The sequence below is a fragment of the Diabrotica virgifera genome, chromosome 9 (assembly GCF_917563875.1).
Source record: "Diabrotica virgifera virgifera chromosome 9, PGI_DIABVI_V3a".
NCBI classification, from domain to species: Eukaryota; Metazoa; Arthropoda; class Insecta; order Coleoptera; family Chrysomelidae; genus Diabrotica; species Diabrotica virgifera.
Genome location: NC_065451.1, coordinates 192247257 through 192272839, shown reverse-complemented (window position 1 = coordinate 192272839; position 25583 = coordinate 192247257). Strand labels below are relative to the sequence as shown.

General features: G+C 32.0%; 1 protein-coding gene across 6 annotated transcripts in view; it reads right to left on the bottom strand.

Moving 5' to 3' along the window:
• Positions 1–25583, bottom strand: part of LOC114338523 (titin) — a 751244-nt gene that overhangs the window by 650139 nt on the left and 75522 nt on the right. For all 6 annotated transcript variants that reach the window (XM_050662823.1, XM_050662825.1, XM_050662826.1 and 3 more), the window contains exon 4: positions 16844–16957. In XM_050662823.1, the coding sequence (XP_050518780.1) occupies positions 16844–16957 (114 nt within the window). The remainder of the gene's footprint in view (positions 1–16843; positions 16958–25583) is intronic.

The following is a 25583-nucleotide window of genomic DNA, read 5'->3' as shown; positions in this document are numbered from 1 at the left end:
AATAATGTTTCGAATAAAAGTTACTTATTTTTAGGTAAGGACTCCAAATCTGCAATAAAAAATGAGGGCTCCTATTTAAGATTTTAAAGTAACCCCCCACCCCACCTCCGTGGGGGGTCGTCTTTGGTGCCATTCGATAGATTTTTCAAAAATATTAAATAAGTGTATTTTACAGTTTTTCGATCTGATGTTCATTTCGCGAAATATCGTGGGATTCGTATTTAAAATATTAAATTTAACCCCCACCCCTCTCCGTGGTAAGTCGTGTTTGGTATCATTCGATAGATTTTTAAAAAATATTGAGCACATACTTTTTAGTTTTTCGATCTGTCATTCAATTCGCGAAATATTCGCTTTTTTCTTGTGAAACTTTGGGACTCACCCATTTCCTTACGCCCGGCTCAAATCGTCAGATTTTTGAAATATACACTCCTTTCCATGTACTTAACTTACCTTATCTTAATCTGACAATTTCGAGTTTTTTTAAGGATAGATTTTTTTTCGGGCCCCCCCTTAACGAACTCCCCTGTGTTAAGAGCCAATATATGGTAGAGGTACATCTGCAGGGTACCAGGTTTCTCCCCATATGATAATCTGACGCGCTCGAGTAACTGTAAAAATCCCCGCTTGGGCTCCCCTACCATTAGAATAAATTCGTTATTTTGTAAGCCAGTGACTCTAATGCAAAATACTGAAACAGGTCGAATTAAATTTTTAAATTATCATTTTTTGACATATATATCGTATAAGTGACATCATCCATCTGGGCGTAATGACGTAATCGATGAATTTTTTAAATGAGAATAGGGGTCGTGTGCTATCTCATTTGAAAGGTTATTCAATTCTCTATTCAGTAATATAAACATTAACATAATTATTTATACAAGGTGTCCAAGGAAAATTGTTTTGAATTAAATTAATCGACACAAAAAGAAGAATGTATGTAATTTATTTAATTAAAAATACATTCTACTGCTGTCAGAAAACATAAAAAATGTTTTTTGATAAATAAACATTGCTTTTCGCTTAATTTCAATGTTCTAGCTGCCACCCATTTGCCTCTTGACAGTTTGAACATTTAATTTAAGCGAAAAACAATGTTTATTTGTGAAATAAATTTTTTTTCTGCTTTCTGACTGCAGCAGAATATATTTTGAATTAAATAAATTACATACATTCTTCTTTTCGTGTTCATTAATTTAATTCGAAATAATTTTTCTTAGACACCCTGTATAAATAATTATGTCAAGGTTTATATTACTGAATAGAGAATTGAATAATCATTTAAATGAGCTAGCATACGACCCCTATTCTTATTTAAAAAAAATCATCGATTACGTCATCGCGCCCAGATGGTCGTAGGCATATGTCAAAAAATCATAATTTAAAAATTAAAATCGACCAGTCTCAGGATTTTTATACCAGTCTAGTCAGTATAAAACATGGACTACAATTGAAGGTTAAGAAAACCAAGTTCATGATTATTTCTAAGCAACACACAGTAGGAAGGCTATATATCGAGGAAAAACAAGTAGAAAGTGTAAATACCTACAAATATCTGGGAACCTGGGTAACAGAGAACAACGACCACGGTAGAGAAATCAGGACACACATCGAAATTGTAAGAAAGGCATTCATAAAAAGGAAAAAAATGTTTGTTAATCGAGACCTTCCTCTGGAGCTAAGAATAAGAGCCTTAAGATGCTACGTGTTCTCGACTTTGTTGTATGGAATGGAAAGCTGGACACTTAAAGTAGACAACACAAAGAAGTTAGAAGCATTTGAGATGTGATGCTATTAGTTTAAGAGCTAGTGAACCCTCCGACTAACGGTCGTCCTGTAAGGCTAGAAATTTTTCTAGTGATAATTCATAGCACACCAAGGCTAAAAACCATGACCTGGCAGGCATCAGCGGTGCACGTGTATCTACCAGGTAAATCGAAAAGTGCAAATTTAGGGGGTAAAATAAACTTTCTCCTGTAAGGTTTAAATTTAAGTATGTGTTTGAGTAAGTCATTTAGAAGAAATGTGTACAATGACAGGCGATTCTGAAGAGCATAAGACCTTGCCAGCGAGGGGAAAGATTAGGGGTTTTTCCTAAAATTATTCTTTTTGCATCAAACATTTTTTTAGGTTTTTTGATTCATTCCAAACAGAAAAGGTCTTTAGTAATTTTTCTCTTAAGTTAATAGTTTTTGTTGTATAAGTGATTGAAAATTTTGAAAATTGCGAAATCGGCCATTTTTAACCCTAAATCGGACATTTATCTAAAAATTTCAATGTTGCCAAGGTACGTAGATATTCTTTAAACATTGATTGATGAAATCCCGAAGAGTTTTTTGCAATAAAATATCGAAAACCCCTTTGTTTTTTTAATTGCTAATCAAGCGGGCGCGACACTGTAGTATAAGTGAGGACGTTTGAGTTTGCATAAATTCATTATCTCGAGAATGAGAAAATTTCAAGAGAAATCCTCAGACAGGTCGATTTTTATTTTTGAATAAGGACTTTTTGGCATATATATAATACTAGTGACGTCATCCATCTGGGCGTGATGACGTAATCGATGATTTTTTAAATAAGAGTAGGGGTTGTGTGATAGCTCATTTGAAAGGTTATTTAATTCTCTATTCAGTAATATAAACATTAACATAATTATTTATACAGGGTGTACAAAAAAAAATTTCTTCTATTTGTCAAATTTAATCAAAGTTAATTTAATAAAAAAAATTTTTTTGTACACCCTGTATAAATAATTATGTTAATGTTTATATTAGTGAATAGAGAATTAAATAACCTTTCAAATGAGCTATCACACAACCCCTACTCTCATTTAAAAAAAATTATCGATTGCGTCATCACGCTCAGATGGATGAAGTCACTAGTATTAAATATATGCCAAAAAGTCCTAATTTAAAAATAAAAATCGACCTGTCTGAGGATTTCTCTTGAAATTTGCCCATTCTCGAGATAATGAATTTATGCCAACTCAAACGTCCTTACTTATACTACAGTGTCGTGCCCGCTTGATTAGCAATTAAAAAACAAAGGCGTTTCCGATATTGTATTGCAAAAAGCTCTTTGGGATTTCATCAATCAATGTTTAAGTTATATCTACCTACCTTGGTAACTTTGAAATTTTTAGATAAATGTCCGATTTAGGGTTAAAAATGGCCGATTTCGCAATTTTGAAAATTTTCAATCGCTTATATAACAAAAACTATTAACTTAAGAGAAAAATCACTAAAGACCTTTTCTGTTTGGAATGATTCAAAAAACCTAAAAAAATTTGTTCAATGCAAAAAGAATAATTTTAGGAAAACCCATAATCTTTCCCCTCGCCTGGCAAGGTCTTATGCTCTTATTTCGTCTAAATGACTTACTCAAACACATACTTAAATTTAAACCTTACAGGAAAAAGTTTATTTTACCCCCTAAATTTGCACTTTTCGATTCATCTGGTAGATACACGTGCACTGCTGATGCCTGCCAGGTCATGGTTTTTAGCCTTGGTGTGCTATGAATTATCACTAGAAAAATTTCTAGCCTTACAGGACGACCGTTAGTCGGAGGGTTCATTAGCTCTTAGACTATATAGAAGGATTTTGAAAATACCATGGATCCAACGAGTTACGAATGCAGAGGTGCTTAGAAGGCTACAAAAGGATGGCGAGGTGATAAAGAACATCAAAACAAGAAAGCTGGAATATTTCGGTCACATTGCTATATAGTATAGTATATGGCTTAACGTCCCATGTGGGGTTTCGCCGCTTTCGCTTTCTAGATCCATTTTACGGGGTGGATGAGTCCCCATGATCATTGTATTTGTTCACTAATATGTCTCCATTTCGTCCGGTCTATTGCCTTTTCTTTCCATTTAGTAATTCCTGTCCTCTTAGGTCCTCCTCTACTTCAGTTAACCATTTCGATCTGGGTCGACCACGTCTCCTTTTTCCTCCTGGTTGCCAAAATACCATAGCTTTTGATACTGATTCTGGTCCTTGTCTCCATATATGACCCAGCCATTTGGTTCTTTGTACTTTTATTTTCTTTACTATATCTTCACCATTTAATTCTTCTAAAATTTCTTTATTCGTTCTCCTTCTATACTCTTGTTCTTCGATTCTCACTGGACCCAGTATTGTCCTTATTATCTTCCGTTCATTTATCCTTAATTTCTCTTCTTCTTTTTTTGTCATAGTCATCGTTTCTGCTGCATACATCGTTATTGGTCTTATTATTGGTTTATATATATTCATTTTTGTTTGTTTGGTCAATATTTTACTCTTTAGTAGTTTTCTATTGGCTTGGTATACCCGGTTTGTCGCAGTTATTCTTTCTTCGATCTCCGTTTTTCTTTCCCCTTTGTTGTTTATCATAACGCCCAGGTATTTAAATTTCTGTACTTCCTCGAATTTTTTATTTCCTATCCTTATCTCTCCATTTTGTTCTGCTTTTCCGAGTCTCATTAATTTTGTTTTTTTTTCTTAGTCCCATCCTCTTCCCACCCTCTTCTTCAATCTCCATTAATAATTTTTTCATGATTTTTCGTATTTTTGTTACTATCCCTATATCATCTGCATAGGCGATTAGTTGGTAACCTGATGCCTTAGGTTTCCCTTGTGGATCTTTCTTAACACAAAATCTACTGTCAGCTTAAATATAGTGTTGCTGACAGTGAGTCACTTTGTCTCACTCCTTTATTTATTTCGAATTCTTCTGTTTCCCCTTTTTGTGTTAGAATACTGATTTTTGATTTGCTCATTGACATTTTTATTAGACTTCTTAGTTTTTTACTTACTCCTTGATATTTTAAGGCTTTCATTATTTCATTTCTCTTTATTGAGTCAAAGGCTTGTTCAAAGTCTATAATACATTACTAGAGGTGCGAAATATGAGATATTCCGGCTCATAATGCAGGGCAAAATTAAGGGAAAAGATCCATAGGTAGAAGAAGAATTTTCTGGCTGAGAAACTTACGAGTGGTATAGTTGCAGCTCAATAGATATTTTCAGAGCCGCCGCCAATAAGGTACGGATAGCTATGAGGATAGCCAACCTACGATAAGAGAAGGAACTACAAGAAGAAGAAGAAGAAGTTTTTTTGGTGATGCAGATATCGTGAAAACCATCAAAATAAACCGCTTAAGATGAGATGACCAGGTTATGCAGATGGATGCAAGTGATCCTGTCAGAATAACTACGCCAATTGGCCGGTCGGAAGAAGAAGAAGGGGCGAGTTAAACTCAGATATTGGACGATGTGCAGGAATATTTAATGGAGATTGGAGTAAGGGGATGAAGAGAAGACAGACACTCGACAAGGAAGGATGGAATAATGTGTGAAGGCAGGCCAAGGTTGACGAAGGGCTGTAGCGCCAACCGATGATGATGGCGTACATACAAAATACTTTTTGATATTATCTTACTATATGGGGCATTTCCCATTAAATTCAGCAGTGTAGAATCTTAAATTGTGTATCTATCTAATAGGTCTGGATCCCGCGTATGAAAAAAAAGTTGATTAATAGCAAGCTGAAAATTTGTTAAAAGCTTATTGGTGTCTAGTCGAACAAACTTTGATATATGGGAACACTGGAACAGGGGAAGTTTTAATTGTGGAACAGGTTAAAAATTTGGAACGGTCAGACCACGAAAACGGCACATATATTTTGTCCGACAGAACAGACTTAAACTCTCCGAACAGAGATTAAACTCTCATGCAAAAATCAGACTGCTATTTATCGCCAAATGGGCGTTTTAATGAGTGAAACATGTAGAATATGTAAAATGACAGGAATTATGACAGGTGATAAATAGCAGTCTGATTTTTGCATGAGAGCTTAATCTCTGTTCGGAGAGTTTAAGTCTGTTCTGTCGGACAAAATAAATGTGCCGTTTTCGTGGTCTGACCGTTTCAAATTTTTAACCTGTTCCACAATTAAAACTGCCCCTGTTTTAGTGTTCCCATATATCAAAGTTTATCCGACTAGACACCCTTAAGCTATTAACAAATTTTCAGCTTGCTATTAATCAACTTTTTTTCATACGCGGGATCCAGACCTATAAGATATTAAAGATATTAAAGATTCAGCAAGTATCGTAAGAATTTGTTTTATCATACAGAACAAGTAAAAACTTCGTTTGTATTCGCGGTGTGCAAGTACTTGGAAGGGATACGCGAAACGATCGTGCGCGAATAGCGGAGAAATATTGCAACTTTCTAAAATAATTCATATTGTCAACTGAAATTTGAAATTGTCAAATTGACGTACATTTCATACCTATTGTCATTTAAGAAGAAAAATTATATATTGCTCCACAATATTAATATGATATGCAATTATTATATAAAGGTAAATTTAATTAATTGTATTTTGCTTGCAGTACTGCATTTTAATAACTCATTTTATTTACTACATATAATTTTTTGTATGTTATTTTCTTCCTATTATTTTTTTTGGAATATGGCCTTGACAATTATCCAGTAACCAGGAACATATGATTGGCCAATATAATCAAAAGTGCGAAAAAAAGTACAGAGCGTAGAAATAGGTGTCGCTTTTCCGAACTTGCACGGTCCCAATATTGGTATAAAAAGTTTATTGAAAAACTATTAAAAAGTCATCCAAAAGGATTCGCAAAACGTTTTCGATCTAGATCAGATCATCTTCAGTGCTTAGAACTAAGTATTTCCACGTTAGAATGAATGCAAAAGGTTAAAATTATGACTAGTTAAAGAAAAAATGTGGATAATACTTACGTTCTGCTTAGTATATGAAACTAGCAACCTTATAGAATAGGTGACATCGAGAAATATGATTTACATGTTGAAAAACTAATGTTAGTAGCGTATTTTTTCAACATAAATCATATTTCTCGATGTCACCTATTCTATAAATTTGCTAGTTTCATATACTAAGCAGAACGTAAGTATTATCTACATTTTTTCTTTAACTAGTCATAATTTTAACCTTTTGCATTCATTCTAACGTGGAAATACTTCGTTCTAGGCACTGAAGATGATCTGATCTAGATCTAAAACGTTTGGCGAATCCTTTTAGACGACTTTTTAATAGTTTTTGAATAAACTTTTTATGCCATTATATAAACGAAGTTTTTACTTGTTCTGTATGATTTTTAATTATGGTATACAACCAGCTACTGGGATTTTCCCATTGCTTTTGTTTTAATTTGTTTTATATTTAGTATTGAACTTTACTTTACTAAAATAATAATTTAAAAACAATTAATTTTCATATATTTTCTGAACGTTAAAATTCAATCATTCAATGTTTTTCAATTAAAAAACATTCCGACCACCTACATATTACACCTGTTCCATTCCATAAGATTATCACATTGACAAGGATAATGAGCCACTAATTAATCACACGGTGTACATACATAGTATTTCTTTGATTAGGATGAGTAATCAGATTGCGACGTTGTGGTTGGTGTCTTCTGTATATCAAGTAACTAAGTGAATACCTGTTTCAGTCAATAATCTGCGTGGGATAGCCATCATGCTGTCGAATGACCTTTCGAAATTATTTACTATTTTTTATACCCACACGTTATTTTGATACCCAAATTTTAATCTGAGTGTTTTTTTATTAATTGAATATTTTTTGATATAGTGTCACTTGATTGACATGTTTTAATTATTACGTATTACACTGCTGGGTGAAAGGATGACTCGTCGCGGGACACCTGATCAAACATCGACATTATTTTTGTGTAAAAAACCAAAAGGATTACGTTCAAAACGTTTTCGGACTTATCAGTCCATCATCAGTGAACTCCCTGTCCTTGCAAAATAGCCACAATGCCAAACACTGGTTAAGTTATGTGTTCCAAGTTATATGTTGGCTTAAAGAGGATGCCAATGGATTACTTCCAGCAACATGATGCTCTACTGCTTTACGTTAAAATATTTTTTGTTATTAGGTCTTCATTGAGCTACGTTTAGTCTGTCAATGATTTAAAAGGAAGTAGAAATGATGAAATGAAGTAGACATTCTACTTCCTTTTAAATCATTGACAGACTAAACGTAGCTCAATGAAGACCTAATAACAAAAAATGTTTTAAAAAATCCACAAGGAAAAGAAATCTATTTTCCTGTAGTTAACTGTATACCATCAATCACAAAAATTGGAAAATTTTTTGTAAAAGGTATAAAATTTTATTAAATCCCTTTAAAGCGCTACATCATAACAAAACGTTTTCGATTTTATAAAAAATCATCATCAGTGTTAGATCTAAAAATAAATAAGTATAACGGATTTAATGAATGTAAAGTTGATATTTAAATTTTGACCAAGGTTAGAGCAAGTTGGTTATACTTACAGATTGGATGCTAGCTGAGCCACCAAAGAAAAATATTCGGGTAAAAACCCTTTAAATATAACACGGATGCATTAAAGGTGCATACTTAAATAAAATGCCTTAGGATGGATACATGGCAACAGGATAATGGCCTTAGGTAATGTATTAAATTTCCCAACACGTGGGATGCAAATTGAGTTGTTTACATTCCAATGACTTAATGGCAAATAAATGCAAAATGAGTGATGTTTCTGAAAAGTGTCAAAAATCAAACTGACAACGTGACGTAGAAGTTACCCTGTATCTACTGTATCACTACAGCCAACTAATTGTAATATTCTTTTATTACATTAAAAAAATCTTAAACTTTATTTCTATTAAAAAAATCTTTTATTACAATTAGTTGTCTGTAGTGATACGGGGTAACTTCTACCGTCACGTTGTCGGTTTGATTTTTGACACCTTTCAGAAACATCACTCATTTTGCATTTAGTTGCCATTAAGTCATTCGAATGTAAACAACTCAATTTGCATCCCACGCGTTGGAAAATTCAATACATTACCTAAGGGCATTATCCTGTTGCCATGTATCCATCATAAGGCATTTTTTTTAAGTATGCACCTTTAATGCATCCATGTTATATTTAAAGGGTTTTTACCCGAATATTTTTCTTTGGTGGCTCAGCTAGCATCCAATCTGTAAGTATAACCAACTTGCTCTAACCTTAGTCAAAATTTAAATGTCAACTTTACATTCATTAAATCGGTTATACTTATTTTTAGATCTAACACTGATGATGATTTTTTATAAAATCGAAAAAGTTTTGTTATGATGTAGCCCTTTAAAGGGATTTTAATAAAAATTTATACCTTTTACAAAAAATTTTCCAATTTTTTTAAAAAAATATTTTAACGTAAAGCAGAAGAGCATCATGTTGCTGGAAGTAATCCATTGGCATCCACTTTAAGCCAAACTATTTTATACTTATTACTATGTAGTTGGAACATATAACTTAACCAGTGTTTGGCATTGTGGCTATTTTGCAAGGACGGGGAGTTCACTGATGATGGGTTGATAAGTCCGAAAACGTTTTGAACGTAATCCTTTGGATTTTAAAAAAAATTTAATTTTTTTTAAAATGTACCACCTACACCAGGGAGTGCTTTACTTCACGTTAAATTTTATTTAACTAGATGGTATACAGCCAACCTTCGGAAATTATCCCGTTTTATTTATAAAAATATATATTTTTAAGATAAAAATTTCTTATAGAAAGTTAATTGAATCATATTTTATTTTACCCATTTTAACCTTTAGAAAAGAGTCAAAGAGTTAATTAGGAGCACGGCAGCATTCGGCCTAACCTGCCGCATCAGATATTTCACAAAAAAATCCAAAGGTACGATGGTAAATAAATACTATACTACAATCACAATAAAGTTGCACTAGAGATAATCAAACCAAGACACGTTGAATGTTACGAGGAGCACTCCCGAATCACGATTTACAATGTATAAACTTTGTAAATCATGATTTGGGATTTACAATGTATATGTCACGGACAATGATGTAAATTAACCGTTGACGTTAAAGACCGGGCATTGTCGTGAATGTCCATTTTCCCTGGTTATTAGCGACAATGCCCGGCCATTAACGACAATAACCTTAGCTATTGGCCAATGTTGTAAAAAAATAACCTTAAATTAGAGTTTTCATCAATAACCGGTCAATAACGACAGTGGCCAAAAGCAAATGGCCAATGTTGATAAATAATAAATAAAATTAGGTATGATGTCCTATTATTTTTTTATACAGGGTGTTTCATTGGGAAACGGAAATACTTTAGTGGTGAATAGAGGTCACCGAGGCGGTTCTAGATATACTACATTTTTTGCCCTACCGACTTTTATAACCGAGTTACAGGGTGTTTTATCGATTTTGCTCATTTCTTTTCTAAGCCATAACTTTAGAACCACCATGTATGTTTTTTTCATATTTGGTATACATATGTCTCATTCAAAACCCAAACGACTGACATACTAATCACTGAAAATTCCAGGTCCGGATTAACAAAAAATTATAAAGTAATTGTGACCTTAAAACAACACCCTGTATATTAAAATTTTGAAAATCTGTTTGCATATTTGAAAATAGCACAAAAAACTAAGTTTATTGGTTCGCTTCAATTTTTCGGCCAGACAATTTTTTGACTTTAATTTTGAAATTATATTGAATTTTTTAAGAACTCTGACATTAAAAAGCAGGTATTATTAACTTTTAATTATAAATTATTAAAGCTAGTGAATAAATACTCATTTTAAAAATAATCAATAATTATTTACCACATTGGAACGACCCAATTACTAATGACAAGAAAAATCCAGGTCCGGATTAACAAAAAAATATAAAGTATTTGTTACCTTGAACCAACACCCTGTATATTGAAATTTTGAAAATTTGTCTGCGCATTTTAAAAAAGCATAAAAAATTATGATTAAAGGTTAATTTTAATTTTTGCGCAGATGGTTTAAATACATCAATTTTGAAATTATATTAAAATTTTAAAGAACAGATTAAAAACCAGGTATTATTAACTTTTAATAATTTAATGTTAATGAATCAATACTTATTTTAAAAATACTTAATACTTATTTACTACGCTGGTTTCATGGATTCTCTTGGATTTTAATGATTGCTGGATGCACATCATTAAAAATTAGAATTAGTGATAATGATATTTTAATGATTTAGTGAAGAATTAAAAAACAGCTATATGTATCTAATAAAAAAAATCGTTTAAGCAATTCAACAATTTAACATAAATTAAAAATATTTGAACTATAACAGTTGCTCAAAATGTCCGCCATTTTGTTCGATGCATTTCCTTGCTCAATTTAAAAGATTTCGAAGCGATTTTCTAATTACATTGGGATTGTTTTTAATTTTTCTGGCAGCTTCTTGTCACCTTTACAGAATTAATCAATATGATTTCAAAATTGCCGTAATTAAATTATCTGCGCAAAAATTTGACATGGACCTAACGCAGTTTTTGTGCTCTTTTAAAATACGCAAACAAATTTTCAAAATTTCAATATACAGGGTGTTGTTTCAAGGTCACAATTACTTTATATTTTTTGTGTTAATCCGGACCTGGATTTTTCTTGTGATTAGTAATTGGGTCGTTCCAATATGGTAAATAAGTATTGATTATTTTTAAAATGAGTATTTATTCATTAACTTTAATAATTTATAACTAAAAGTTAATAATACCTGCTTTTTAATGTCAGAGTTCTTAAAAAATTCAATATTATTTCAAAATTAAAGTCATAAAATTGTCTGGCCGAAAAATGGAAATGAACCATTAAACTTAGTTTTTTGTGCTCTTTTCAAATATGCAAACATTTTCAAAATTTGAATATACAGGGTGTTGTCTTAAGCTCACAATTACTTTATAATTTTTTATTAATCCTGACCTGGATTCTTCTTATGGTTAGTATGTCGGTCGTTTGGGTTTTGAATGAGACATATGCGTACCAAATATGAAAAAAATATACAGGGTAATTCTAAAGTTATGGCTTAGGAAAGGAATGGGTTAAATCGACAAAACACCCTGTAACTCGGTTATAAAAGTCGGTAGGGCAAAAAATGTAGCATATCCAGAACCGGCTCGGTGACCTCTATTCATCATTAAAGTATTTCCGTTCCCCAATGAAACACCCTGTATAAGATAGCTTTTGAAGGCTAATCATTTTTATTTTGACAAGATAGTGAACCATGGCATTTTGTAACAGTTTTTACATAAATTTACTACGAGTAATTTCAGCACGAGCACAGAAATGAAGCAAATAATAAACATAGCCTATCTTTTAGTCTAAATTTCAACATTGACCGATTAACAACGGGCATTGTCGACATTGGCCGGACAATGATGGAAATGTTATTAAGAGTTTAAAATGTCCAGTTTCTAAGGACAATAACGTTAATATCCGGCCATTGTCAACAATGACTAATTCAACAGGCCATTGTCGATATTGACCGGTTATTAACGTTATTGGCCAGATTTACGTTATTGCCCGTAACATATATATGTTACCGGCGAAACCCGATTTCAGGACAAACTGGTTTGGCCTAGGCCAAACTAGTTTGTCCTAAGCGCGTTAGAATAAACTAGTATGGCCTAGGCCAAACTAGTTTGTCCTATCGCGCGTAGGCCAAACTAGTTTATCCTGATATAAATACACACACTTTAGGTCAAACTAGTTTATCCTGATATAATAAAGACTCACACTGCAGGATAAATTAGTACAGCCTAGTCTAAACCAATTTAGCCGAGTCGAAAGTAATTTAGCGAACATGTAAGGACTTTTACATGCGGATAATTCTCAAATCACGTCCCAACAGGGATGGCAAAAAAAATTATACATACATCGATATATTGTATCATATTTATGATACATCGGATGAAGATGCTGTAAATTAATATATTCTTGGATAATTCAATAATATAAAAAATAATAAATAAAAGGATGAAGTTTTCTCCAAAAATTAAAAGTAAAGATACACTTCCGAATAAAATCGAGTACGAATTAATATTGTTTTCACCAATTTAAAAAAAAATGTGAAAACGTTGAATTATCCACGTCCGTCTGTCCGTCCGTCTGTCTGTCCCTGAACTCAACTCCTCCGTCATCATACCAGGTAGAATGACAAATGAGGTGTCAAATGAAAGCTTACAATCCAAGGATGGTACTAAAGGTAAGAAATTTGACCTATGCTGTCTGTCCGACCGATCGCAAATATAACTCAATATTATTGTTTGTTTGTTACGAATACATAATTATAATTTTAATAAAAATGATTATTTTTCCAAGAACAAAGTATTTTATTCAATTTATTATTTAGATTAAGCCGTACTAGTTCGCTGAATTACTTTCTTCTTCTTGGCTTTTTCCCATTATGAGTTTGCCGTTTTCGTCTTCCATAGCACTCTATTCTAGCACATACCATTTCAGGGCTCTACTTTTACTACCACAACTTTTTTGTAATTGACCATTCTACTTCTATTCTGTTTCATATTTCCTCTGTTCTTATTCTATCCTACCTGGTGATTTGTAGACACCTCATAAACTCCAATTCAACTGTTCGTATTTTATTTCGTATTATTGTTGTCACTGGCCATTCTTCCGCTCTTGTAGGGTAATATTCAGCACTATGCCCTGAAAAATCTTATTTGATTTTCTTTAGTTAGAGTGTTCTTCCATATCACTCCATGGAGTGCTTTGGTGGCTTGTTTTCCCTGTACTATTTTCATTTCTATATAATTTACCCTAAATACTTAAACGTCTTGCAACTCTTAATAGTGTCTTCTAAACTTATGTTTAAATCAGCAACAAATCTGCTGTAATCAATTACTTTCGACTAGGCTAAACTAGTTTATCCTGATATAAAAACATACACTTCAGAATAAACTAGTTTGGCCTAGGCCAAACTATATTCTTCCTTACCGAGATACAGAGTGTTTTATTACAAATGTTCGAAAATCATTTTAGCCCATTGTTAAAGCACCCTTTAATATTTTTTGTTCAAGCTTGACTAGTGTTGCCAGGTCCGATTTGTTTTTAATCGGTACATAAGCAAAAACAAATCGGGATTTAGGGTTGTAGATCGGGACAAATAAACAACAATAGCCCAGTAAATGACCGTTTTGGAGTGTAATTTTCAGAGTCAATTCCGAAATGCATGAAAATGTGGTTTTAGGTTATATTTAGGTACTGTCTACTTCAAAGTTAAACTTGTACCGTTGGTTGCTTTTACTTGTGGGGTGACAGATACAGTTATCCCTTCTCGGGGGTAACAAAATGCGCGTTTAAAGTAAGTCCCATAATAGATCAACTGACTAATTCTAAAAAACTTTTGTTCTATATAATTTTTAAACTAAGTCAGTACTTTTCGAGTAATTTTATCGAAAATAATATTCTTAGCAAAAATGTAGCTTTTAAAAAAGCAAAAAAAATTGTATGATCAGAAAGTCTCTATAAAACCAGTAAAAGCAAAGTTGTAGCTCATCAAAAATACGTTCTTATTCGTCAAATTCCTCCAAATCGAATTTTTCAACTTGAAATAACCAAAAAATTAAGCAATTTTCGGACAAAACCTATTATAATTTTTTAAAGTGTTTAAAAAAATCTATAATTTTGGTTTATATAAAAGGCTCCAGCATTAAAACTAAGCGAGTTACGCTCAAAATAAAGTTGGCCCCTATTTAGCACTGTAAATAAAATTAATCGTTACCGTTTTACCATTTACTTTATATGGGTATTGTTTATACGATCTGAAAGGTTTACCAGTTGTGAGTACTTGGTTTTGAAAAAAAAAAATGGTTTTATAATAAAAAAAAATTCCTAAAATATTGGAACATGCCCTTTTTTCAAAATTATTTAAAAAGTATTAGGGATACTAAAAATCTCAAGGAGTTAAAAGTAGGTAGTTTTTGCTTTTATAAATATGATAGATTCATTTTGTTTTTCTGTAAGACAAAAATTGGTTAAAATATGGCTGTTCATATTTTGCATACATTCGTGATTAGTGACTCGTTCAGACCCTTTCAACCATGTTAAAAATATATAAGTAAAGTAAATTGTTTGTAAAGCGGTAACGATTAACTTAATTTGGGGTGCTAAGTACAGGGAGATTTTCACGATTTTTTTACCAAAAAAAAAAGGAGTCAACTTGATTTTGAGCATAACTCGTTTAGTTTTGATGCTAGAAACTTTTTTATAACATAAAAATAAAGCTTTATTAAAATAGTTTTAATTGGGCTTCCCCGAAAAGTGCTTCATTTTTTGGTTATTTCACGTTGAAATATTTGATTTGAAATTTGACGAATAAGAACGTATTTTTCATAAGCTACAACTTTGCTTTTGCTGGGTCTATAGACTTTTCGAGTTCACAATTTTTTTCATTTTTTCATATTATGCTACCTTTTTGCTGAGAATATTTTTTTCGATCAAATACGCTTTGAGTTATTTTGAAAATCGCCTGAAAACGTGATTTGTGTGTCGAAAAATAAACATTTTCAATCGTAAATAACTCGAAAAGTATTAACTAAGTTAAAATTCTATAGAACTAAAATTGCTTAGAATTAGTCAATTTATCCATCTCCGGACTTATTTTAAACGAGCGGTTTTTCACCCTCAACTAGGGGTGACTGTCACTCCCCGAGTAAAAGCAACCTACGGCACAAGCCTTCCAAATTTTCATGCAATTCGGAGTTGATCCTGAAAATTACACGGTATTTCCCGTTCATTTACTGGACTACAAGGTGTTTCTATAATCTGTATTTTTTAATCCTACATAATAATAATAATCAGACGAAATTACAAAAAAAAAAATCATAGATTAAGTAAATTATTAATTTTTTATTAAAATTATATTTTTCATTCGATTTTGCCGCTTTTAGGAGTACCTTGTTTTTATAAGATAGTTATAAAATTCACTGCAAGTCCTCCTGAAATAGGTTTTCGTGGGTGAAAATCGGGACATTAAGTGTCCCGATCAGGTACAAATCGGTACACGTCCCCAGACCCCTGAAAATCGGGACGTCCTGCGCAAATCGGGACACCTGGTAACGCTAAGCTTGACACACAGTTTACATATGTTAGGATACTTTAACTAGTGTTAAAAAATAGTTTTCCGCTGTTACCAGAGGCGTTCTGTAGGGATATATACTTCCTTTTCGCCCCTTTTCCCCCTTACAATCTACGCCACTGTTGTAATAATCATTTCAGCGTCAGCATGTTTTTTTGATTCTTCGTTACTTTTTACGTAAATATGTTTTATGTTTACGTAACGTCTCAATGCGATAGAGTAAGTAGTTTTCAAGTTATTTGCGTTTTAATGTAATGGATTCAATCACCTTGTGTATTTTAAACACATAATCTTATTGAATGTAGTTTAAAATACATAGGCTTATGGAATGCATTATCTTTAAACGCAAATAACTTGAAAACTACTTACTTTATCGCAATGAGACAAAAGTATGATATTTATGTAAATAGTAACAAAGAATCAATAATAAATAAGGTTTAAATGATTATTGAGACAGTGGCGTAGATTGTGAGGGCGGGAAAAGGGGCGAAAATGAAGTATATATCCCTACAGCACGCCTCTGGTAGCAGCGGAAAACTATCTTTTAAGACTAGTTAAAGTATGTGTAATTTGTGTGTCAAGTTTGAAAAAAAAATATTAATAGGTGCTTTAACAATGGGCTAACATCAGTTTAGAATATTTGTAATAAAACACTGTATCTCCGTAAGGAGAAATATTTTGTTTGAGTGTTTTAGATTAAATCTTCGTATTTTGTGCTAAGGTTTCTTCAGTTACTATATGGACAATTCTTAATGAAACACTCTGTATATCTAAACAAGTTCAGCGTATAACCGGTACTAACCTCTATATGGCATGTAAACGATTTTTAAAGGAGAATTTAAAAATTTGAGTGAATAATAGTCCATACCTGTCTGTTTTCTATCCATTTCTCGTGGTTGTATATGAAGTGGCCTCCAAGTTCAACAGGAAGCTGAGATAAATCCACGAACTTGTTCAAGCGGGATCTCGGTATAAATGTGACCTGAAAAAACGTTTAATTAATTGCAAACCTCTTTTTACGTTTACGTTTACCGGAATCAGAGGAGGTCGATGATGTGAAATTTTTGGCATTCCGTTCTTCATTTACAAAACGGGTCTCGATAATCTACTTATTTAAACGCTATAAAGAATGATACGTTGAATTAATATAAGGATTATTTAAATACAAACATTATAGTTGAGGAAATGAAGCATTTTGGCTCGGAATTTTTTCGTCCAGCATGGATTTACTTGAAATTTTTTTTTACTTTTACCACAGAAGGTAGGGAATAGTCTAAGGATAATTTTCTATATCATGCCGCTGTACGCTAAAACCTTGGGGGTGGTTGCAACCCCATCTCGGGGGCGGGAATTTTTTATTACATTTTACCTATGTAAATCGATGTAAAAAGTAATTATAAGAAAAAAAATGTTTTTTACATTTTCTTCGTAAAACTAATATTTTTCGAATTATTCGCGCTTGAAAGTAACAGTTTTTCGATGAAAAAATCGACTTTTTTAGAGGGTTTTTTGAGAATACCTCGAAAAATATGCATTTAATCAAAAAAAATCAAAATTGTATCTTTTAGTATCACAAACCAAATTATTTTTCTGTAATATCACTAAGACCAATACAAACCGAGATACATGTTAAAAGTTAGCTTTTTTCGTCAAATGCATAATTTGAAATATTCAAAGTAAAATAACGGAAAAACCTTGCATTTTTGGAGGAAAACTTAAATAATTTTTTTTCAAGTATGCCTTTCAAAAAAAATAATAAAAAGTTTCTAGTCTGAAAATTAAGGGACTTATGATCAAAAAAAGGTCGGTACCTGCTTTTCTCTATAAAAAAAATCAGTGAAAACAACCCCCCAACTACCCTCCTGATTAAAAATTGGTCTACATCTTTCTGTAATTCCTTTTACATTTGTATTATCAATACAACCAAGAATTTTGACCTATTTAAAAGGGCTAATTTTAGAAAAATTGGAGTTTAATGAAAAATTAATTTTTTGGAATTTCCCATTTTTCACCTTTTACTTCAAAATATCTCCGAAAATACTGGAGATACGAAAAAAATGATAGACTACTAAATTGTAGCTTCTTTAATAAGTAAAATTCCCCTGTACATATATTTTTATTACAATGAACAGTTAGCGAGATACAGCTGTTTAAAACCTCTATTTACGAGCAAACACCCCCTTATTCGAGCCCTTTAAACCCACCCTAATTAAAAACTAAGGGATCTTACGGAATTTAGTTTACACAGTCTTATAACTCTTCAAAAATCCTACAAAGTCATTTTTGAAAAAACTTTTCACCGCCAAAAATGAAGGAGCTATATTTATAAAACGATTTTTTTTTTCGAAAAATTCGGATAGTCCGCTTATGGATAATTTTCAATGTATGTATAATACCACAGAACCGGTTCGTATACTGGAAGATGACTAAAAAACTATTTGTATTTGTATTTGTACATATTTGTAAATTCGTATTTTTGTGTAAATAAATGTTTTTGTAATTCTTTAATTCTCTTTTTTTTTCTATATAGACCTATTAAAATATCTACTTATAAAAAGTGTAATGTTATTAAGGGTGGTTTTTAAGGGTTGAAATATTATGATATTATATCCTAAAGTATAAAACAATCAATATGTAACCAATGAAAACCAAATTTTACCCATATTAAAGTTTACAATGTTTTTATATAATTTTTGACAATAAGGGGTAGTATACACCCCTAAAAATTATCAACGCCCTTAAGCATGATGTAGATTATGAAGTACAGGGTGAGATGATCCTAATCAGAAATTTTTATGTAAATCGATTCAAGCCGAAATTATTCTTTTAGGATAAGTAAATTTTTTATATATAGCTCCAACAAGGGTGGTTTTAAGGGTTGAAATATTATGACAGTATATCTTAAAGTATAAAACAATCATTATGTAAATAACTAATAAGAACCAAATGTTGACAATATTAAAGTTTAAAATGTTATTTTATAATTTTTTACAAATAGGGGTAGTTTTCACCCTTAAAAAGCCAAAAGCGTACAACGGCTCGATATAGAAAATGAACTAGAAGGTGTAATGAGCCTAATCCCAAATTTTTGTACAAATCGATGTTGGAAGAAAAAATTGCGAGGTTTTGCCATTTTTTCAGCTTCATTTCCTCGACTATTAATAATATTACATTAATCAAAAAGTGAAATTAGGTTGTTACAAAAATACAGAATAAGAAAATGTGATGGTCATAAGAAATCAGGACGGCTTATTATGAATACAACAAGAAAAAGAGCTGTTAACTACAATAAAAATAGCCAAAGTCGAATACCTCGGTCACATCATGAGAAACAGCGAAAGATATGGGTTGCTGCAACTAATTTTATAGGGAAAGGGAGAAAGGTGGAAATTTTATAGACAGGTGAAGGATTTCCTGGCTGAAAAATCTACGTCGTGGTTCAACACAGCAACCACAAATCTTTTCAGAGCAGAAGTGTACAAGATACAGATTACCATGATGGTCGTCAACATCCGAAACTGATAGTCACTACACCATGATAAGAAATTTATGAAATCGTAAAAGAAAACATTTACAAACAGCAACAAGACAAAAAATTAAGTCAAAGTAAATAAATCATGACGTCTAAAAATAGAGAACTAAGAAGAGTAAGACTAAAATAAAAAAAAATATGAAAACAATTTTTAAGAAACGCTTTTCTTTAGTTATGAGTGACTAAAATTAAAAATATTATAAAAAAAATCAACTAAAAAGCAAAAAAATAAAAGAAATTGAAAAAATCTAACACATTCGTCAAAGAAAAGCGTGGCGCGTCTTCATCGAATAAACGGTTTTCGCCCCACGCTTTTCTTTAACGAATGTGTTAGATTTTTTCAACTTTTTTTATTTTTTGCTTTTTAGTTGATTTTTTTATAATATTTTTAATTTTAGTCACTCGTAACTAAAGAAAAGCGTTTCTTAAAAAAATTTTTTTCATATTTTTTTTTATTTTTTATTTTTTAGTCTTACACTTTTCAAACATTAAAATATATCGTCATGTTAATTAAAATATGTATAAAACATATGATGTACTAACATGAAAAGTAGTCGGAATCGGCAAAAAATTCGAAACTTTATTGTTTATTTATGAAGCATAACGTAAACAATTAACGTAAAAAGTGATATTATGTATAGTTCATATCATTAGCTACAATCCGTAAAAGTTTCAAGTTTTTACATTGTAAAAAACAAGAGAATTTAAGCATTTTCCATTAAAATCGTTTTTTTTTATTTAAACAATTAATAAAAAAAATTTTATTGATTATTCGTGTATTGTTCCCGCGACTGAATATGTCTGCAAATTTTCATTCATTTGCATTGGAGAAAAGGCACTCAAATTAACGTCTAAAAATTTGACGCAAACTATTGAACTAAATAAAAGCGTTTAAAAGTATGGACTGAATGAATCAAGAAAATGTGTGTGTGAGAGAGACTTGTATGAACAAAGAACATGCATAAATTGACTAAATTTATAGCGTTTCTACTCTAAAGTTAGCAACATATGGGAAACTTTGTTATTATTAATTTTACGAGAAAGCCTTATTCTTAATTTAATAAAATGTTCTGCATGCTCTGAAATCTAAGATACAATCATCAGTTATTAATTTTTTTTCAGACACTGTATATAGATAATACATATAGGTCATTATCATATTCATCAGTCTGTCCATCACCTTAACCCTGCCCAGATGGATTTGTGCTTGCACCCATACCAGCACCAAATGTTTTAATGTTTTTTGTTGCTGTCATTTTTAAAGACTTTTTTATATTTTCTGATTTGATTAACGATAGCCGAAAGCGCTCAGCTAGGAACTAAATGCTTCATTAACTTTTAAAAGTACTTTTCATTTCAATTTATTCATTTGTTCGTAAGTGTGTACAAAACATATCAGTATTTTAAATACGTGATGTCCTCGAGTCTCGACCGTTATTTGATGGAAGTTAATTTTATTTAAGAATGAAAGACTGACAGCTTTTGTTTTCTACTACAGCAGTTTCGGCAGAGTGCCTTTCTCAATATTTTTTTTATTCAAAACAAAGCCGCATCCTCCCGAAGGATATTAGCGACATAACGGTTATAATTTACAATGTATACAAATATTAGTAATATAACAATGGTAATACCTAGTACTTACATGATTAAATTTTGTACAACATATTGATATAAGATATATAACCTATTAATTTTCTGTAATCAAAGCTCTTTCCCAGTAACGTTTGCAAGCTGTTCGAGATGCCATATAGACGTCTTTCAATAGTATATTTAGGACAATTAATTAAGAAATGATCTGTACTGTCTGCTACATTATAAACGGAACATTTTGGAGCTTTGCTGTTTGTAAATAGGTGTGCGTGTGTATACTGGTGTATACCTACTATGGCCCAGTCTCAGACGTGTTGAGATTATTTAGGATTTTCTGTTTATTGTTGTCGGTTGTCATGGAGAAATGTCACTTTTAATCAGTTTCAGTTTCGAAACAGAATTATGCCACTCCCGGTTCCACGCACTTAACACTTTATTTTTGAAAAGGCTTTTAAATCACTTGCCACACTCCGATGTTCGACCAAATACTTTAGACATTCTAAAGTATTTGGTTCGACCTCCGATTCGTCATTACCAATAGCATCGCGAGTACTTTATTTTTGACTTATTTGAGAAGTGTCACTGTCAGAGTCAGAAATTTCTTTACCAAACTGAGCATACATTTATAGACGTTAATTTACGCTTTATACTTCCATCTTTTAAGTGGGGATATACTTTTGTGAATATATCAGTTACACTGACGTAATCTTTTGTGTATTCTTGAATGATACTCAAGGGATCAGCAGAACCGGTAATGTTAGTTAGAAGCATATCCAGTTGGTTGTAATCAAGAACGAAAGATGGAGAATGATTTTCAATAAACGTTTTTGTGGGTTCTAGTAGCAGTGATACAGAGTTACTACTACTTTCCGTTGAAACAGGTTTAGTTTTCTTGATTTTTTGCCGAATTTTAGGCTCAAGGAACAAATTGTATTCTGCTGAAGAAGACTCGATTTCAGGTAAAGTTATATCATCAACGGTGCGCTTATGAGAGTTGGACTCTTGAGCAATGTTTGTTATCGTGATTGTTGTGTTTGAATCGTGGGATGCTAACATTGGTTCTTCTGAAAGTTGATGTACATGTTGGGAATCTGCATTGCTGGGAACGTGGGAAATTGCTTTTGATAGTGTATGTGTTTGTTGCGAAATTGCATTATCTAGGCTGGGTAAATATTTTTCATTATTTGAATGTTGATCTACTAGAACTGTTGATTCGAAACACTAAGATGCCTTGTGACCAGGCTTTTTGCAATTGTAGCAGACCAAACCATCTTGTGATATGAAAATCCTATAAGAGGTATTATCAAACTCAAGTAGAAATGATTCCGGAAGTGTTAAATTGTGGGACTGATGTATATTTGTCTCCCAAAGCTGAGAATATGGTTATATTTAGGTAAGGTGGCACTAATTTTAAGGAATGTCATAGGTGAAGCCGGTACTAAATCAATATTTTGTAATTCGTTGATAAGTATTTCATGAGGTATGGAGGGGCATACGTTGGAGAGGACAATCCTCTCTGCTGGTGTTATTAATTTCCTAGCTCGAACAATTTCGCCTTGAATTTCAATGTATCCTCTGTTGGTCATATAATCTTCTACCAGTTGTTTGCTAGATAGGTACATACAGATGCGATTGTTAGACAGTCGAGAGCATAATATAATATTTTTGGGTTGGATTATATTTCCCAATGGGATAAGGTATTCTTGGAGTTTGGTATTGTCTAGTGCATTAAAAATGATGGCCTTCTCTTTAGAAGAAAACTGAACGTTTGATGTTGTTGTTAAAGAATATGTTTGTGAGACATTTTGTTGATATTGGATATTCGATTGCATAGTGGTAACATTATTTTCCATTGTTAATTAATTTTATTAAACACTCTTTGCCAATAAAAAGAATCCCACCCTGACCACCTGCAAAAACAGGTATGTATATGGGTCTGTATAAAGACAGGTGTAATTAACGTGAAACAACTGATAACTAGAGATTGTTTATAATAGAATTAACAAACTGTCCCAATATATTAAATTCATAACGTTTTTACAAAGAAACTAATTAAATCTTGTACACTTACAGTTATCGACAATAATTAGGCACAAATTCACAATTTATAACTTTGTTTTATCGCTTAAAAATAACAATTTTACGGAGCCCGTGTTAGGAACAACATTACTCCATGCACGGCCGAACCACCTTTCTCAATATTATTGATGTATTTTTACTTTATTATGCGTCTACACTTTACAGTCTATAACAGAATATGCTGAGGAAGAGAAGCTGTTTGTCTAAAGTACCTCAATTAATTTATTAATAAATTTTAATAAAGATAGTTTAAAGCCTTCATTTTAAGTATGAAGAATTTGAAATTATTCATTAAAAGAATGATTATGATATAGAAGGTGAAGTGTGTACGTAAAATCTGTTTACCTATTATTTACAACCTTTTTCATGTTCTGCTATACGTTTGCTAAAGGTTCCACCAGTTTGACCGATGTAAAGGACTATATACTGAATGTAAAGGAGTGAGTACGGGATGTTTTGAAATATGTATTTGTTTCTAGATGACTTATAACAAACAATTCTAGATAATTCTTTACAAATGAATCCTGAGAATGTGTTACGTACACAGAGTTACTAATGAAGAAGTCTGTCAAAAGCAACAGTATAATACCTTAGGCACGTGATGAGAGGAACAAAATACCAAAAGGTTGAAAGTGATGCAATATTAAAACTCCCTAAAATATATAATTCTGAGGTAATTGCTTATAATGAATCCACCAAACTGAAAATAATCAAATGTTAAAATCATTATTGTAATTAGAACAAGATGAGTGTTAAGAGAATTACTGGATGATATTGCGTTTATTGCTTGCCTAAAGATTTACAAATCACTACTTTGTATCAGGCCTTAGTCTCTACATTCTGCAGACATTGACATGTGTAATCTAAGCTATACGGAATTTAATCAAGAATAAAAGTAACGAGTACGAGTAATTTGATATAAAGTATAGATTTACAGTGCAATGATAATTCACTATAAATATGTCGCTTATTGTTATTCCTGCTTTTAATTGACACAATGTGTGGTTATTTATAAATAAGTTGCATATACATACCGGTATTTTCTTTATTCTAAAACTACTATACGCCGAATTACGAACATTAGCAAACTAACAATCATCAACAATATGCTCAGTTTGGCATAATGATTGAATAGTTGTTTCTTCCTCTTCGTCATTCCAAGGATTATAAGTGCTCTTTCGAAAACCATGTTATTGTTCTCCTTTAATGGCTTCTGTAATATTTTTTAATCAAATGTAATCTTTTAATGTATCTATGCCAAACGAAGTTAGGACAAATAATCTCCGGACAAATAATCCCGGACAAAAAAATCCCCACAAATTATCCCTGGACAAAAAATCCCCAGACAAAAAATCCCCGGACAAAAAATCCCCGGATAAATAATCCGCGGACAAAAAATTACCACAAAAAATCACGGACAAATAACCCCCACAAATTTTTTTGGACAAAATATCCCCACAAAAAATCCTGGACAAAAAATCCCCAAGAAATATTTGTTGTCGAATAGTTCTCTAAAAGTTTTCCTGAAACAAATTTCGAATTCCAATTCCATGCTGAAAAATTTAAATTATACATGACCTCACACTCTTTTGTCATGTAAAATTTGAAGTTTTCAGCATGGAATTGGAATTCGAAATTTTTTAAAATTTCGGGAAAACTTTTAGAGAGCTATTCGGCAGCAAATATTTCTTGGGGATTTTTTGTCCGGGATTATTTGTGGGGATATTTTGTCCAAAACAATTTGTTAGGATTATTTGTCCGGGATTTTTTGTGGGGATTTTTTGTCCGGGATTATTTGTCCGGACTCCTGCCAAACAGTTATTAAAATAGCATCCAAATAGGAAACATTGCCCTAAATATTCGCAGACTGGTTCTCCCACACAACGAATCGTCATATCAAATTAATATTTCCTCAACCGTTAACACATGATATTGTAGACATAAAAAATAGTGGCTTCAATTATTAGCGTCCCCGATTTCCTTTTTGCTGATGGCCCATGATATGAGTATTCCCACATTCTTAACTTTAGAGACCAAACTTATGTTTTTTCTACTACAGCCGAAGCTAGAACAAAAAATCCCCGGACAAATAATCCCGGACAAAAAATCTCCACAAATTTTTTTGGACAAAATATCCCCACAAAAAATCCTGGACAAAAAATCCCCAAGAAATATTTGTTGTCGAATAGTCCTCTAAAAGTTCTCCTGAAACAAATTTCGAATTCCAATTTCATGCTGAAAACTTTAAATTATACATGACCTCACACTCTTTTGTCATGTAAAATTTGAAGTTTTCAGCATGGAATTGGAATTCGAAACTTTTTAAAATCTCGGGTAAACTTTTAGAGAGCTATTCGGCAGCAAATATTTCTTGGGGATTTTTTGTCCGGGATTATTTGTGGGGATA